This window comes from Prionailurus bengalensis, chromosome C2 (assembly GCF_016509475.1).
Source record: "Prionailurus bengalensis isolate Pbe53 chromosome C2, Fcat_Pben_1.1_paternal_pri, whole genome shotgun sequence".
Taxonomy (NCBI): Eukaryota; Metazoa; Chordata; class Mammalia; order Carnivora; family Felidae; genus Prionailurus; species Prionailurus bengalensis.
The window spans coordinates 31,145,373-31,162,450 of record NC_057350.1 but is presented as its reverse complement, the minus strand read 5'-3'; the positions used below and the strand labels follow the sequence as shown (position 1 = coordinate 31,162,450).

General features: G+C 36.8%; 1 protein-coding gene across 19 annotated transcripts in view; it reads right to left on the bottom strand.

Annotated features, from left to right (window-relative positions):
- ROBO2 (roundabout guidance receptor 2) overlaps positions 1 to 17,078 on the bottom strand; it is a 1,723,333-nt gene that overhangs the window by 42,923 nt on the left and 1,663,332 nt on the right. For 10 of the 19 annotated variants that reach the window (XM_043593855.1, XM_043593853.1, XM_043593851.1 and 7 more), the window contains 5 exons: positions 15,443 to 15,485; positions 13,893 to 14,020; positions 7,271 to 7,552; positions 6,746 to 6,871; positions 1,190 to 1,346 (listed from right to left, as the gene is read on the bottom strand). In XM_043593855.1, the coding sequence (XP_043449790.1) occupies positions 1,190 to 1,346; positions 6,746 to 6,871; positions 7,271 to 7,552; positions 13,893 to 14,020; positions 15,443 to 15,485 (736 nt within the window). The remainder of the gene's footprint in view (positions 1 to 1,189; positions 1,347 to 6,745; positions 6,872 to 7,270; positions 7,553 to 13,892; positions 14,021 to 15,442; positions 15,486 to 17,078) is intronic. The other 9 variants (XM_043593857.1, XM_043593866.1, XM_043593864.1 and 6 more) reach the window with 3 other exon arrangements.

The window sequence follows — 17,078 nt, the reverse complement described above, 5'->3', positions numbered from 1 at the left end:
ATGAAGGGGCACCTGAGTGGCTTATTCAGGTGAGTGTCCGACTCCTGATTTCAGCTCAGGTCATGATCTCATGGTTTGTGGGATTGAGCCCTGTTTGGGATTCTGTGCTGACAAGCATGGAGCCTTCTTGGGATTCTCTCCCTCACTGTCTGCCCCGCCCCTGCTCTCTCTTTCTCTCTCTTTCATGCATGTGAGCACACGCACTCTCTTAAAATAAATAAACTTTTAAAAAATAAAAAGAAAAGGAAATGAAGCAAAAAAAATTGTCCTGTGATCTTTACAAAAAACAAGACAGGGAATAAAACATTATTCAAATAAACTGAGGTGTCTTAATATCTAAATATGTTTAAATTAAAAAAAACTTGGAAAAAGAAAAGCCTTATTCTGCATTTTTCAGTTTCAGTCAAAAGCAGTAGTGACCTGGGAATTGTGAGGAAGACGGAGCAGTTAGAATTATTAAAATAGAAAAAAAAAAGACTGAGTATATTTCTCCTCACTTGCTATTTTATTAGAGAACAAAAAGTATCAATGTCTTTCTGCTTTAAACTCAATTAACACTTAACAGAGGCAAACTAACTCTTGAGACATATTTGGGAAAGAATAAGGAAACTGGTCACATTTAAAGGCCCTTGAAGGAAATTTTCTAACTTAAGAGAGGTTTTGTTACAGAATGTGCAGTGGCTTGAACCTCTTTCATGTTCCAGCCCTTAAATTCCCATCAAAGCCGATGATTAAATTCTCTACAATTACACCATGTGATGGAGCTCAACAGTAGGTGCTCTGCTATGGCCAGACGAGTCATTAGAAAGCTGTGAGAGATGATGAAGCAGGTTATTTTAATTCCCTTTTCAACCCTGTTCAGGAGTGGCTCTTTAGTTCACAGAGCTGTGGACATTTGCTTTCAAACTAACAAGCAATATTATAAATGGAGGCTGCATTATCATGATTGCAGACAATCTAAGGCACTTGACAGCCAAGGATTCTAGGTTCTCAATATGTGCTGTGTTGTATTTATCAGCTAAAATACAAGATGGTGCAAACAACAGAAGTGGGGTTGTGGGGAGGGCAATGAACAGGGTGGGAAGGGGGCAGGGAAAAAAGTAAGAGAATCCCAGATAAAGACAAAGAAAACACAATACAGAGAAGAGGAATGCCCTGGGCATTCTGTTGGTATAGAAGACAATTTTACCCATTTTCTTGCTGTTCCACTGCGTAGTGTTCCAGCTCTGTTCCAGGAAGGGGCTGGACCGGGGGAGGAGGTAGAGGAACATTGGCCCAGGTCGATCCATTGTTTTTCTGAGGTTTAGAAGAGTTTTTAGTTTTCTTCTTTTTTCCACCTTTCCCACCTGCAAGTAATAATGCATCTATTCAGATATACCAAATATCAGAAGAAACACAGTCACTGGGTGGGAAGATGGATTTATGTTTTTGAAACACCACAATGAGTATATTACATTTGTTAAACGCTATAAACAATGATTGATCTAATCAGAAAATGTTTTTATAAATCACTCGACATTATATTGTTTCTTTCCCAATGCATGAACTACCGTGCTGAATAAACCAAAAACATGGGTCCTGTAGCAAAAGCACACTTATTGATTTATTCATGTCTGCTGCCTCTACGTTTTCATTGTTAGACAAAATAATGGGCCATAACAAATTCTTTCAAATGTCAGATTTTAGTGCGCTTATAATGCTCTTTTGCATAATCTCTCTCAGTGGAAAATGCAGTGTCTAAGGATACAGGCTAAACTTTTCCATTAGAATTTACTCTAATTAATCCAAGAGAGTACAGTTTTCTCTCAAAAGTGACTGATAAAAATCAATCAAATATAATCTGGGTACTTATAAATCTTTCACAATGAGAAGTTTTATAGAATTTTAAACTAACGAATGGCGTAGTTATTTTTGCTTATAGTGAAAGTAGTTCCCAGATGTTTTAAGCATATCATTTTCTAAAATTCCAAAAAGAGGGGAAAAATTAATGAAAATGCAGTGATCAGTTTCACTACTATTGTTAATACAAATTAGTTCATGCACAAAACATGAGCAAAAAATGACTTGGCAGCGTATGAACCAAATCTGGAATTACTGGAGCTTAATGAAATATAAAAATAAAATTCATCATCTGTATAGTGTCATAGTTTTCACTCTTCCAAAATTGAAGTAAATCAAATTTCTTCCTAGATGTGTCATGGTTGATTGTAAGAATAAGTACTTCTGAAGCAGCATAACAAAGGATGTTGTTCAATAGAATGCAAGTAGCTTTCTTCACTCCTACTATGGCTATCGTTATATTTCCAAAAATAATGGTATTGACCCCTTAGGCTTCATCTTTCTGGACCTGAAAGTTGTGAGCATCAAATACTTGCAGCAGGGCTCTCAATAGACAGACATAGTACCAGAAGTCTCATCTCCTTTCTTCAACCAACTGTTAATCTGCATCAGCAACTGGCATCAGCTAGTTGATGACCAGCTAACGGCATCAGCCAACTCAGAAAATTATGTCATTCAGTAATGACTTATTGGAGTGTCAGAAAGTAATGTAGCTGGTAAGCTGGGCAGAGACACTGTTGCCAATTATGGAAGTATGTCTGTTTTCTATGTCATGAGCACAGATTTAAAAGCTCATCCCTACAGACAGAGTGCTTTCTTCCTTCCTTTCACTTCCTATCCTGGGCAAAAGGAGAGGTATTTAAGAGAAAGAACAGCAGGTATCTTCTGTTTTGAGTATAACAGCTTAATCTGGGGTTGAAGACTAATTTCTCATGTATCTGTATAAATTACTCAATAGATATCATTTTGATTTATATCTGTAAAACAGATACAAATTTCCTATTTCTTTGGGGTATTTTGAGGGTTGAAAGAGACAAAGCATGTAAAGGGCTCAGATTGTACAGAAAGCTCAATAAATGCCACTTATTATTACTCTATTTCATTTCCTCTATCTTAGAGCAAACATGGTTCTACCCATTTCTACAGACTTTGTCAAGCCCGACTTCTCCAACCCCAATGAGTATCCCAGAAATAGTCTGACTCTCAGAATAAAAATAATGAAGTTGCTTAAATATGTCTATACTTCTTAAGTCTATAATTTTTGTGTTTAAGATGGATGAGCCTTGACCCTTTGTTTCCTGATCGTGCACCAAAATCACAAACCAGGATCATATCTTTTGTGTAGTCTCAGAATTATATTTTAATAGTTAAAAGAGGAATGGGTCAGGCTATGTGTTTTTAGTGGCTTTTCCCCTAGTTGGGCACCCTTTATTCCTTATATATTTATATGTGTACATTGGTTCCTTCACTCTTCACTTCACGGCACTTTAGAAAATGTTATATGATCACCACCAGAACTGAATGACACAAATAGGGAAGTTCTTCCATCTCCAGAAGCAAATTCTGTTAACAGTAAACTTAATTCGACTAAACTGAAAGGGAATAATCACTTCACTCTTCACCTCCAAAAGAATGCTTTCTATCACCTATTTAACTAATTTTGTATTCAAATGTAGATGAAATAGTTAATAGATGATGAAACAGAGTTCTTTCTGAGTGTTATTTGGTCCATATTCACACAGTAGGACAAAAAAAAAGAATGCAGCAGCTTTACTAGAAATTACTATTACTGGAGTCTGAACCCAACTCTGCTGAGTTATTTTCCAAGTTCAAAAAAGGCATTATCAGTTATTCCAAATATCAGACTTAAAAATGTTTGGGGAGAGGCGCCTGGGTGGGTCAGTTGGATACATGACATGGCTCTTGACTTGAGCTCAGGTCACGATCTCATGGGTCCTGAGATGGAGTCCCAGGTGGTCCGGCTCTGCACTGACAGTGCAGATCCTGCTTGGAATTTTCTCTCTCTCTCTCTCTCTCTCTCTCTGTCTCTGTCTCTCTCTCCCCCCCCCCCCTTCCCTGCTTGCACTCTCTCTGTCTCTCACTCAAAATAAGTAAATAAACATTAAAAAAATGGGGAAACAAACTGATGCAAAGAGGGAATTTGTGAGGGCTTTCAATCCAATGTCCACTTTCTCCTCTTAGGGGAAATTTCTGCTCTGTCATTGTGTGGAGTCTTGATGGGACTATGAATCAATATGTTTTGTCCTCTCGGGGAGGCTGGATGGCTCAGTCTGTTGAGCATCTGACTTCAGCTCAGGTTATGATCTTGCAGTTTATGAGTTCAAGCCCCATATGGGGCTCTTTGCTAACAGTTCAGAGCCTGGAGCCTGCTTCGGATTCTGTGTTTCCCTCTCTCTGCACCAACCATCCCTGTCCCCAGCCTCGCTCATGCTCTGTCTCTCTCTCTCTCTCTCAAAAATAAATAAACATAAAACAAATTTAAAAGAATATATGTTTTGTCCTCTTTTATCAATGAGCTAAGAGGTGGGCTCTTCGCTTGGTGGTGGGCATATGATGTAGGCTAAGGATATTGTGTTTATCTAAGATCTAAACCTTGAGCTAAGTGAGCCACCACAGCTCGTTGTTGTTTTTTGCAACCGAAGATCCCCAAACATTTTAAAGTGAGAACAGTCTGAAGTATGTTTTATGGGAACATATTTTGAAGACCGTCAACTATATTTGACCCATTTCTCTTCAACTCAAAATGTAAGTATTTAAACTGACATTTATGCTGAACAAATAACTTCTTTGTAAAGAAAATTATAAAAGTAGCTCATTTTCGAGTTAGTAAAACACATAATTAAAAAAATACTGGTGTATAAAAATATTTCATTACCACTACTGATATTGTGCGCTATATATATGTGTGTATATAATTATGATTTCATATAGGTTTTGAGAAATCTGAGTTTTCTTTTATATTTTTTTAATGGTTAGATTTTTAACCCAAGTGCTCAAAACTTATGTATGGAATAAATTATAAAAGTGTTTCAAAGAGGATGAGAAATTCACTAAAATAATTCAGAAATGTCCAATTTTCTTTATTATTGTGATTATTTTAAATTGATTTCACTGCTGTGTACAAATTAAGAAAATCATATAATATGATATGATTAGATATTCACAGGGCGGTTTGATCTTAAATTTGAGGCTTAGAAAACTTATCTATGATTATAAGAATAAATCAAATTCTGTAAGATTAAACTCAATTGGACTAAACTAGAAAGGAATAATCACTTCACTCTTACCTCCAAAAGAATGCTTTCTATCACCAATTTAAGTAATTTTGTATTCAAATGTAGATGAAGTAGTTAATATAATTCATAGATATATATAAATGTCACTCAGGAGATTAATGGATTAAAAAAAGCAGTAAGCATTATTGTGAATCATGTTCTGCTTACAATTACTCAAAAGGTAACTTTTAAAACTCAGTGTCAATCAACATATACAGAATATTTAATGAGAGATTCACAAAAGGTCTTATGTAATTCATGGCTTAATATATATAGATTTTTAAAATATGTATACTGCTTGGGACTTTACATATCTGGAATGAAATAGGCCTAGGATACATTACTTTTTAATTATTCAGTACAATTGTGGGACACGTTATAAATAGATGACAGTATAAATGACATATAAGGTTATTCAAAATAGCCTTCGATATTACTAAGCCAGTTTAAATTCATAACAGATGTTTAAAATTTTCTGGATTCTATAATGTATCTAATTCTACCAAGAGCAAATGCCTCATTGTGGAGGGAAGAGAGAGCATTAACATTTCAGACTGAAAGGGTTCTATCTCCTGAGGAAAAGTCATTTAGTAAATGTTACCCTAATGATGTAAAAGAGTTAACTCTTTACGGCTTGGTAGCTTGTGACATATCATAATACACTATAATCCTTTACTAAGAACTTGTAGATGAAAAAAATTCATAAAAACAAATGGCATACTATTAATATGAAAAAATAAGCAAACGTAGTGGTGCGCACAATAGAAATGTGCAGATAAAGCCATCAGTCGTACAGTGTGCATGTTATGGTTGGAAGTTAGAGGGTATTGACCACAACCTCCTTATTTTAGATGTGAGGATCCTTGAGCCTGGAGGATATCAGTGCTATTCACTACAATAGACATATATTTCTATCCAGTGAAAATTGGCCCTGAAGTGTGCTCCACAATGCCTACATTGTAGATTGTTAGTTTGTCTGTTACATCTCTGATAGATATTGACATTTACTATATAAAATAATTATCGATATGAAAGATCTTATTTTTGGGGGAAATCAATTGTGAAGAATAACGTCTGATATTAACATTCTTGGTTAGCACGGTAGAAGCACCTTACTCTAAATACTATCATTCGATAGATAATAAATCCTAATGTTTGGGAAAAAATTGTCCAAAAATAAAAAGGCCCATCCCTGGAATCTTAGTATTATGAAAAATGTCCCAAACAATTTGCATTTTAGCTGAATTTATCGTTGCTGACCATGTCATGGAACTGACTTTCCTGTATGATCTTTTTTTTGTTTTAAAGTTCTCTTGGCTTTTAGGTAGGGTTTACGGCAGATCAAACTCATCTGTTCTTTCCTAAATAATGGTAAAATGATACACTGTTTTTGAGTAAATATGGTGTTGTACCCTTAGTACATAGTGACAGTGATTTTTATTCCCCCGCCCCTTCCCAAAGCTTGATTTCATTAGGATACACTGCGATTGTCATTTGAAAGATAAATGCCTGACAGTGAGTTGTGATTCAGTATTTCTTCACGGCTGTTAGGAACACAGGTCATATGCTGGTGACAAACAAATATTTCTCCTTACTGTGATGAGACCAACCTGAGAGACTGCCACTCCTCTCTGAGCTGTTGTGAGAGCTGGTGGTGCTGAAATCCTGTGACTGGTTGTGTGGCATTCTATTAGACAATCCCTCAGCCAATCGGTAGTCAGGGATGTAAAGTAAGGCTAAGGGTTAAAGGGCAGAGGTCATAGTGGCATCATGTGATTAGTTCACAGCACAAGCCCATGCAGAACATGCAGTTAGCAATTCAGAAGCAGATGTCGTGGGACAGTGGAGGAATGTTTCCTCTATCCTGCCTAATGGAAGTTGAGATGGATTACTGATCACTCTATTGAAAAAGAGCTAAACGGATGAAACCGATTGGTGTTGGAGTGTGGTGGCAGTGACGGTGGCGGTGGTGGTGGTAGGGATTGTGCAAGGTACTGAATACATGCCGATAATATTTTTTTAGTTTAGGTGGTGAACCTGGTAATGAGCCACTAAACTGAACAACAAATACTAATTTCTATCTCATGCATAAATGATGTGAAGATAACTCCTTGGGTAATAGGAACCTGACTCACCATTGTTACCTTTGTTCTGATCAGGTAGAGAATAACCAAATCCCATCAGATCTGTTTTTTGCTGAATCGAGCTTTTCCATTGTGGGTCAGGCAGATCGACGGCCAATTCATGTATGCTGTTGGAATGCAAGATCTGTGTTGTGGCATATGGGGTAGCCTGTGTTATCTGGCTGGAACTGTTGTAAGTGGTTTTGGTCGTGAAGTCAATGCTGCTATAAATGGCTCCATCTGAGAGCATTGTTGCTGTTTTATCCCCTTGGCCTGGAACTGGTGGCAGCACATCTGTGGTGAACATAGGGAAATGAAACAATTTAATGATGCGCAGGAAGCCCCAAACTATCAGGATTGAGGATGAAAAATAAATGTGTCATGCCACACGTTTGCATTTCAGCTGAGATGGGCTTTATGAGCCAATGAAGGGGAGATGATGTACAACCGTCGCCAAGCTATCAGCCTCAGTGACAGGCAGGCCTAGCGCTTGCCCTTCACGTCTCACTGCTTAACACATCCCTTCCCCCATCTTCTTCAACCATGAATGAGATGTTTGGGATATTTCACTACAGAAAAATGCTTTCGGTTGTGCATAGTGCTTTTAGAACCAATGGAGTCGTCAGCTCTTTATGGAAGCGATGGTAAAAGTGATTCTACAAATTGTGGATGAAAACATCTTTTTCCACTTTACCCCAAAAGATACAGAATATAAGTGCTGAATAGACACAAAATTTCCCAAAATTATACTAGACAAGCAACGATGGGATGCATTTTTCTAAAATCCCAACTTGCTGTTTATCTAATTTGGTTTCACATTTCTAGTATGGAGTGGAACTGATGGCAGCCTTCTTTTTTTTTATGACAAAGGAAAATTTTCATGAATAAGTCATTTTCACAATACAGCAGGATTGAACTATAGGAAAAGCAATCTGAGTGATCAGTGAGTTTAATTTATGCTACTAACTCTCAGTGAGTTTAATTTATACTACTAACTCTTAGAAGAGGAGAATTACAGTTTCAAGTTTTAATACAGCAGGAATAAAATTAAATTTTAGTAACAACACTGAATATCAATCAGTCCATTTATCTTTTGGTGTGCTGAATTATCTTTACACGATGCTTTCTGGTTCAGAAGTGCCATCTCTCTCCTGAGCTCTTATTTTTCCTTTTTTTAAGAAGAAAGATACTAAAATTAAAACAACAACAACAACAATAATACTAAATGGCAGATTTTCAATCATGTAGAGTTAAAAGTGAATCTAATTATAGTATGGTCCTTAATAATCTATGTTCTGAAAGCCACACTTCATAGGACTTTGGGTCATCAACCCACTTGATTTCTTCAATTATAGGAAATTTTCAACTGGTTATAGTAGTGTAATATTAAGTAATAAACCTAACTATTGTTGTACCAAAACTAAATTATCATCATAAGAAAAAGTGGAAGTAGAAATTTAGTCAAAATATCCTAAAATTTTTAGATTTGATGATACCTAATAGTACTTGAAACAAAGATTCTTATAAAAATAATAATTTGGGGGCACCTGAGTGGCTCAGTCAGTTGAGTGTCTGACTCTTGATTTTGGTCACGATCTCACAGTTCGTGAGATCGAGCTCTGCAACGGGCTCTGCATCTGTCACCACAGAGCCTGCTTGGGATTCTTTCTCTCCCCTTCTCTATGCCCCTCTCCTGCTTGGACACTCTCTGTCTCTCTCTCAAAATAATAAAAATAAACATTTAAAAAATAATAATGATAATTTTTAAAGTTAAAAATTATGTTCTTTAGCAATAGCAGCAAGACATGTATGTATGTATGTATGTATGTGTGTATTTTAAGTTTTTTTTTGAGAGAGCATGAGCAGGGGAGGGGCATAAAGAGAGGAGAGAGAGAATCCCAAGCAGGCTCTGAGTTTCCAGAGCAGAGCCCCATGTGGGTCCTGTACCATGAACTGTGAAATCATGACCTGAGCTGAAACTGAGAGTTGGGTGATTAACCAACTGAGCCGCCCAGTCACCCCAGGAATAAGACATTTATAATGCATTTTGTGCGGTGTATAATTTAGGTCTTTCAGAAGTCTGGAATTCCAACTTGCTTTACAATGATGTGGATATATACTTTATTGAAGTAAATATTTTAAATGCATATCAGTGGATTTATTAAAGATATTCAATATATAATATTTCACGAAGTTGTACAAGCAAGTAAAATTGTTTTTTGATTTCCAGATCCCTTAACTATTTTTGCCCTTCTTGCTTTTACTTATAACTAGAAAATTTGATAATGAAAAAGTGTACTTCATTCTCAAATGTCAATATTTTCATTCTCAAAGACATTTCATATTTAGTAATATATCAAAATTATGAGAATAGATCCTTCACTCTGCAGACATTTTCAGAGTGTTGTTTCTGCCACCTCTCACATTGTTCATTGATAATATTAACTGGATAGTCAGGTTTCTCCAGCATGGACCCCAATTCCCCAAAACCTTGAACTTGAGACCTTCCAAAACTTGGTACTTAGACTGTGAGCCAGGTTAACTACAAGTTTTTGAAATGGTTGCATGTTCAAATGTTTAAACATAGAAAAAAAAGTTGTCTGAGGATCTAAACTATAGAATGTTATTCTGCAACAACTAAAGCTGAAGTGCTAGAAATAGAATCTTTCTCCCCGCTGGATGAAATTAGCCAGCCTTCAAGTCTAAGTGCTTCTCTATTGATTTGGGGGCTGCAGATTTCCTTCAAATATTATTTGATCACTCCTACATTTTCAAAAAATCATCAAATTATATTCAAACGTTGAAATATTGGAAGACTATAGATGAATATCTGGATGTAGGGAAGCATCCTATAATATCAGCTGGTTTGGAACTCTGGACCACCCTTCCTCTAAAAGATAGGACATGAATCCGTGCTTCCCTCATTAGACAGGACCTTTCATTTTCCATTTCTTACAGCCGACATCTACCTTTCCTGAGTGCTTTAGGCTGACCTGCACTTGTTAACGGTGGAGTTTGAAACCTATGAGTTACAGAAACCCTTTCCTCCAGGTGGAATCAGTCATGATTCATTTCTCAGTTTTTAGCACCTTAGTGATCCATGCATTTTTTCCTTTTGGCCTGGTACACTTGCATACATGACTATCTCCTTCCTGGTATTGTAAGATACTTAGGAACAGGAACATGTGGGATTTATGTCTGAATTTCCATAAATTCCTCACCTAGTGTTTTGCAGAGAGTAAGCACTCCCTAAATGATTAAATTAATATTTTATAGTTTGTATTGACAAAATGCAGACTTATGCAATAATTAGTAACTTTATTATTCAAAATACTATTTTCATTACATTTCAACATGTATTAGTATCCCATTCTTAAAAGGGAAATGTCAGTATCCACAATAATTCTTTTAAGTGAACATAGTTATACAATCATACATGTGAATCCCACCTTGAGAATTGCAGAACAGTGCATATAAAAGAACGTAGACTTTAAAATGTGTTAGACCTATATTCTATACCTAGATCTGAAGTTGTTCATTTTGATAAACCTTAGTTTCTTGGCCTTTAAAATGTAAATATGATTATCTATTGTCTATGCCACACATTTATTATGCAAAGAAAATGAAATAAAATGTACAAAAAGTCCTACCTACTCCTGGTACACAGTAAATGCTTAAAATACCTATCACACTGAAAGGAAACACAGTAAACCTTGCAAAAACTTCATCTTGGCCTTGATGTTCACCTGTGAAATATTTCATAAAAATGAGGTGGATATGGAAGATAAACCTTGAAAATCTGTAAATGTATCCTTTAACTAAATTAGACTGAGACATTTTAGATGTTAGTGTAGCCTGCTACAAACTGAAAAAACAAAACCAAAACAAAACATATTTTCCATCTTTAGGCATTCATTTGTTGATGTAAAGAGAGAATGGTGCACTAATCACCTACAAATATAGCAAGTAAAAGAGGCATCTAATCCTTGATAGATAAAAACTTTCAGAACAGAATTTTTTTTTTTTACAAAATCATTCTGGGTAAGGTAGACAGGAGTCATCTGCTCTCCTGGTGAGGAGATGCTCAGACATAGAACCCACTCATGGAAAAGTCATAGCCTGTAATTGCAGGGTTCAGAGTTTGGTCACTAGGGGAGACAGCCATTTTCAGAGGCTTTGGCAAGTAAGAATCCTAAATGGGGTGGTTACAGAAGCTGAGAAGTCATACAACAATATATTTTTTTTAATTTTCTTATTTACTACACTGATGGTGGGCACTGCTTGTATGTCACGCTTTGTGCTAAACCTGTATATGTAATCACCCATTTAATCCTTATTATATACCTATGACACGGGGATTGTTATTGTCTGTATTTTATTTGAAGAATGAGAAAAGGCCCTCTTTCTTAAAGTTGGTATTGACAGAATGCCGACTTATGCAATAACTAGTAGCTTTATTATTTGAAATACTATTTTAATTATATTCAAGCATGCATTGGCATTCCATCTGTGAAGAGAAAATGCCAGTATCCATAATTATTCTTCTAAGTCAGTATGTTTATGCACTCATGTCTGTGAAGTCCCCATCTGAAGTCTATAATAGTTTAGTCTAGCCCTGGGTCCAGCATTAATTCCACCTAGACGTGTAGAAATCCTCTAGCAGATTGAGCCACATTTTCTTGGCTCATAGCACCCCTTTCCTAATTAATAACTCCATTTTCTACCCTAACTCCACTCATCACTCAGCAGAAGGCTGGATGACTTAACACTGTACTTGGATCCTAGCATTCTCCTCTTACAAATTCATTGATGCCTTCTGACTACCTTTTGGACAAAGTTTAAAGTCTCTCTGTGACTTAGAAGGCCCTCTGTTATCTGTCCCTCTGTATTTTTGTTGTTGTTGTTTGTTTGTTTGTTTGTTTTTTTTACCACTTCTGCTGCCTACTACTTTATATTCACTAGGAAATTCATTCCTTTGTCAACTAAGTCTATGTCTTTCTTATTTATAAACCTTAAATGGTTGTTTCCTCTCTACACATTTTTTCCCACAATTCTGACTAATCTCTACCCCTCCTTCAGATGTCAACTTAAACAACACTCCATTCATAGAACTTTCTTACTCCTAGTGGGCAGCTTTCTCATGCTGGGTACTGGCAAGGCAGCTCCAGTGCATTTACTATCTACAGAGCTTTCCACCAATGGAAAAGTCAATTATTTCTGCCAAACTAAACACTGAGACCACAGACTTCTCTTGTCTCATCTTTCTCTAAACCCACCAGTCTCCTTTTGAATGGATGAAAAGGTAGCAGTAGGGAGGCTGGAATTATTTATAGCAGGTCAAATTCTGCCTCCTTATAAAGACCTACAGAGGATCGTGGCAACAAATTTTGAAGACCTTAGCATATGAGCTACTTAGCACCTTTTTGTCTTTTATTTGGGCCACTCGTTAACAATGATAGAACTAGATTTAAGTTATCTCTCAACATGTCAACTCTCAAGAACTGTCTACTCTATAAGATATATCATGTGAGGATAAGGACCATCTCTCTTTATATTGATATTTTATTTTTAATATCTGCCATAGTGGCAGGAACACAGGACATACTTAATAAATCTATGTTGAATGACATGTAGAGAACTGAAATGACTAGTTCAAAATCCTAATTTCCAGTTAGCAGCATAGTTCCTGATTTCACTAATTGTGTACGAATAGTCCTAAAAACAAAATGTATTATGAATATTGTCATTGTGGTTAGTAATCACTTCCTTAAGCTTAGTTTTATTCAAGGTCATATAGATGCAATAGTTTTATACATAAAATATTTAGCACTGTTCACACATGTGCTACACTAATTTTAATTATGGAAGAAAATATTCTCTAGTACATGTTTTTAAAAACACTTAGGAGGAGCGCCTGAGTGGCTCAGTCGGTTGAGCATCCGACTTCAGCTTGGGTCATGATCTCACGGTGAGTTCGAGCCCCGCGTCAGGCTCTGCGCCGACAGCTCGGAGCCTGGAGCCTATTTCAGATTCTGTGTCTCCCTCTCTCTCTGACCCTCCCCCATTCATGCTCTGCCTCTCTCTGTCTCAAAAAAGTAAATAAATGTGAAAAAATTTTTTTTTAATTTTTTAACGTTTATTTATTTTTGAGACAGCAAGAGAGCACGAACGGGGGAGGGGCAGAGAGAGGGAGACACAGAATCTGAAACAGGCTCCCAGCTCTGAGCTGTCAGCACAGAGCCCGATGCGGGGCTCGGACCCACGGACCGTGAAATCATGACGTGAGCCGAAGTCGGCCACTTAACTGACTGAGCCACCCAGGCGCCCCCCAAAATTTTTTTTTAAAAAAACACTTAGGGGGACGCCTGGGTGGCGCAGTCGGTTAAGCGTCCGACTTCAGCCAGGTCACGATCTCGCGGTCCAGGAGTTCGAGCCCCGCGTCAGGCTCTGGGCTGATGGCTCAGAGCCTGGAGCCTGTTTCTGATTCTGTGTCTCCCTCTCTCTCTGGCCCTCCCCCGTTCATGCTCTGTCTCTCTCTGTCCCAAAAATAAATAAACGTTGAAAAAAAATTAAAAAAAAAACACTTAGGAAAGCCAAGAAAACAAATGACAACATTTTGAATAGCACAACTTACCTCCACGTCCAAAATTCCCAATCTCATTCGGGCCACTATTGCTATTGTTTACTGGTAAACTCGTGGCTGGCCACGAATCTGCAAGCCATGGATAACTGGGATCACCAGCATTTAGAAGACCAGGACGGCTAAAACAGAAATTAAAGGGAAATCAACCCATGGAGCTCAATGAAAGATTTGGACACTTGTCTCATGCACAAGATTAAAGAATTGAGGAAGCTTTTAATTCACTTCAAATGAAAATGTGTAGGTTCTCAAGAATTAAGGAAATTCAGTGGTTAAGACTATATATAGCCTGTCAGTAGAAGCAGAAGCATTCTGCCTGGGATTCTGCTGACATCCAAATGAATTTAGTTGTCTGCCCTGAAACTGGTGGGAATTGGCAACATAGCAGGATCCTGAAACAAGGTTTGATGATAAATTGGTACCTCAAGGGAATAATTGCTCAGAGTGACTGCTCAGTATCAGCCATTTCCAGGACTTTGGGCTATTGCTTCCTCGATTCCTGCAGCCCCCATATTTATCTGTCCCCTGTAGGCTGTAATCCCTGTTATGAGCCCTCATGCTTGATTTAGAGGCAAAGAACTTGAAGAAAATTAATGAACAGTATTTATATTGTTCCATCAATAGCACATTTCCAAATTCTCCAAATTGCAAAATATTAGGGGTATATGAAAGATCTTTAAGGTAATTAAAGATTCACTGTGATCTCATCCAGCATGTGAGTAGAGACTATGAGAAAAACTTCCCTCACATCATATTTAATAAAGAATTCCTATTTTTGATATAAAAGATGGGAATCCGATTCCTTTCCAGATTATTAGCATATTTACAAAGAAATAGCAACATCTATAATCATTGTACTTTATTTTTGATAGACCATTTGTGTGCAGTCCCTAAGAGAAACATGTGTTTCTATGGAAACTGCAATAAGAAGATCCAACTGCTTACTTGCTACATGAACTAGCTCTCATTAGACCTAATCTCTTTTTGCTAAAATATTGATTAAATGGGAGATTGGAAGTTATTACCAGAGCCTAATTACAATCTCCATATTGGCAAAGGGAAAATAGATGAGGATATATGGGTTTGTTATCAGCTTTTATCAATTTCAATTGAGTATCCAAAGTTGTGGAATCCAGTCCTATCAATCTACAGCCTATTCATCATCCATGAATCATTTACTTTGTGATCGATTATGTGTAATTGTTCACTCACAGCAATTTAGTGAGAGCCAATAAGGAGTCTTAAACAACAGCAACTTCATTTGCTAATGTCTAATTAATGCAATAAACATCCTGCTAACAAATGAACACATTCCTTGTGATATTTACTACTAATTTCTTCAGGGGCATCTGGGAGATATGAAACATCTGGACTTGATTCCTCTAAAGTGCACAACAGATAGATCATTAAACCTTGTGGTAAGCCATTTAATTCCTCCTAGAATTCGCAGACTTGTAAGTGATCGTTTATTACAATAATAGCCTTTACTATAGCGTTCTCAGTCCTGATTAAACTAAGAAGAAGAAAGAATCTTCTTAGCATACCTCCCATTGCTCATTAGTCCTCCATCTCCTCTTTGAAATGTAACTGTTAACAAAAGAAAGACACACACAAGTAGTCAATATTAATTACGATTAATAACAGCTACATACTGGTCCTTACTTTAGGGCTGAGGCCTCTGGGATTGTAACAAAATATAAGTAACATAATTGTACAGAGAATAAGAAGCAGTGGTTTGGCCCAGGGCAAAGCCATCATTTAATAAGACATCTAAAAATACTTCAAGCCAATTGTATGGTTAAGTCAAAAGGGCAATTTGTACTTAGAGGTCAAAAACTCTTACAACTGGAATATATAGTGGCAGTGGAAGATTACATGCATTAATGGGGGATTATCAAACCATGAGTTTTAATCTTAATATGTGGGTGTCCTAATTAGAAGGCACAACATAAAATGCACATAATAGAAATTGAAACAAAATCATTCATGGGGCGCCTGGGTGGCTTAGTTGGTTGTGTCCTACTTCAGCTTAGGTCATGATCTCATGGTCTGTGAGTTCGAGCCCTGCGTTGGGGTCTGTGCTGACAGCTCAGAGCCTGGAGCCTGCTTCAGATTCAGTGTCTCCCTCTTTCTCTGCCCCTCCCCGCCTCACACTCTGTCTCTCTCTGTTCCTGAAAAATGAATAAACCTTAAAAAATTTTTAGAAAGAAAAAAATAGTTCAAACAGGCAATAATATTCTGCCAGTAAAAAAGATAAACAGGTATTGATTGACGACATATTCCTCATCATCACAGATCCTTTGAAGGACACCATTAATCACTATGAATTGAACAACTACAGTTACAATGGACATAAACTATAATTAATAGAGAATAATGTGCTGAGTGCTTTGTTTTATCATCCAACCTTCACAAAAAATAAAATCTTCAAATATTTGATACTGAGTCTATTTAAATTGTATGTGATAATTGCAAAAACTTAAGTCCTTTATAAAACTCTTGAACTTATTAGTCACACCAACAAGCATCCCATAGAATTAAAGCTGGAGAATCTACTCCCTCCAGACACTAGATTCCATTCCACAAAGGTATCAACATAAAAATGGGTTTCAAGGATTGGCCAAAGAACGTAAATATCAGTTAGGATCCATCATTTCTTTTCCAAAACCTTTGAAAAGCCAAACATATTTGGTATTCAAAATTTTTCAGATTTCAGAAAGGTAATATAATGCATTCTACAGAGAGGATCTAAGACAGAAACTCTATTCAAAGGTTTTTTTAAAATATGTTTGCAATAAAATACAAATATTCATGATTAGTGGGATAAAATCTATAGTTTCACATTGGCATGGATCAAATTTTGCCTCTCAAAGAGTTAACTCTAAGATCATGGAAAAATTTTGCTGTTTAGTTTATGGATTGCAAAATGGCAATTCTGACTAAAATGAACATAGATCAGCTAAACCCATTCCTGGGGATGAAGGAAAAAACTGATGGCTACCAGAGGGGAGGTGGGTGGGAGGACAGGGGAAATAGGTTATGGGGATTAAGGAAGGCACTTGCTCTGCTGAGCACCGGGTATCGTATGGAAGTATTGGATCACTATATTGTACAACTGAAACTAATATTACATTGCATGTTAAATAACTGGAATTTAAATAAACACTGGAAACATTAAAA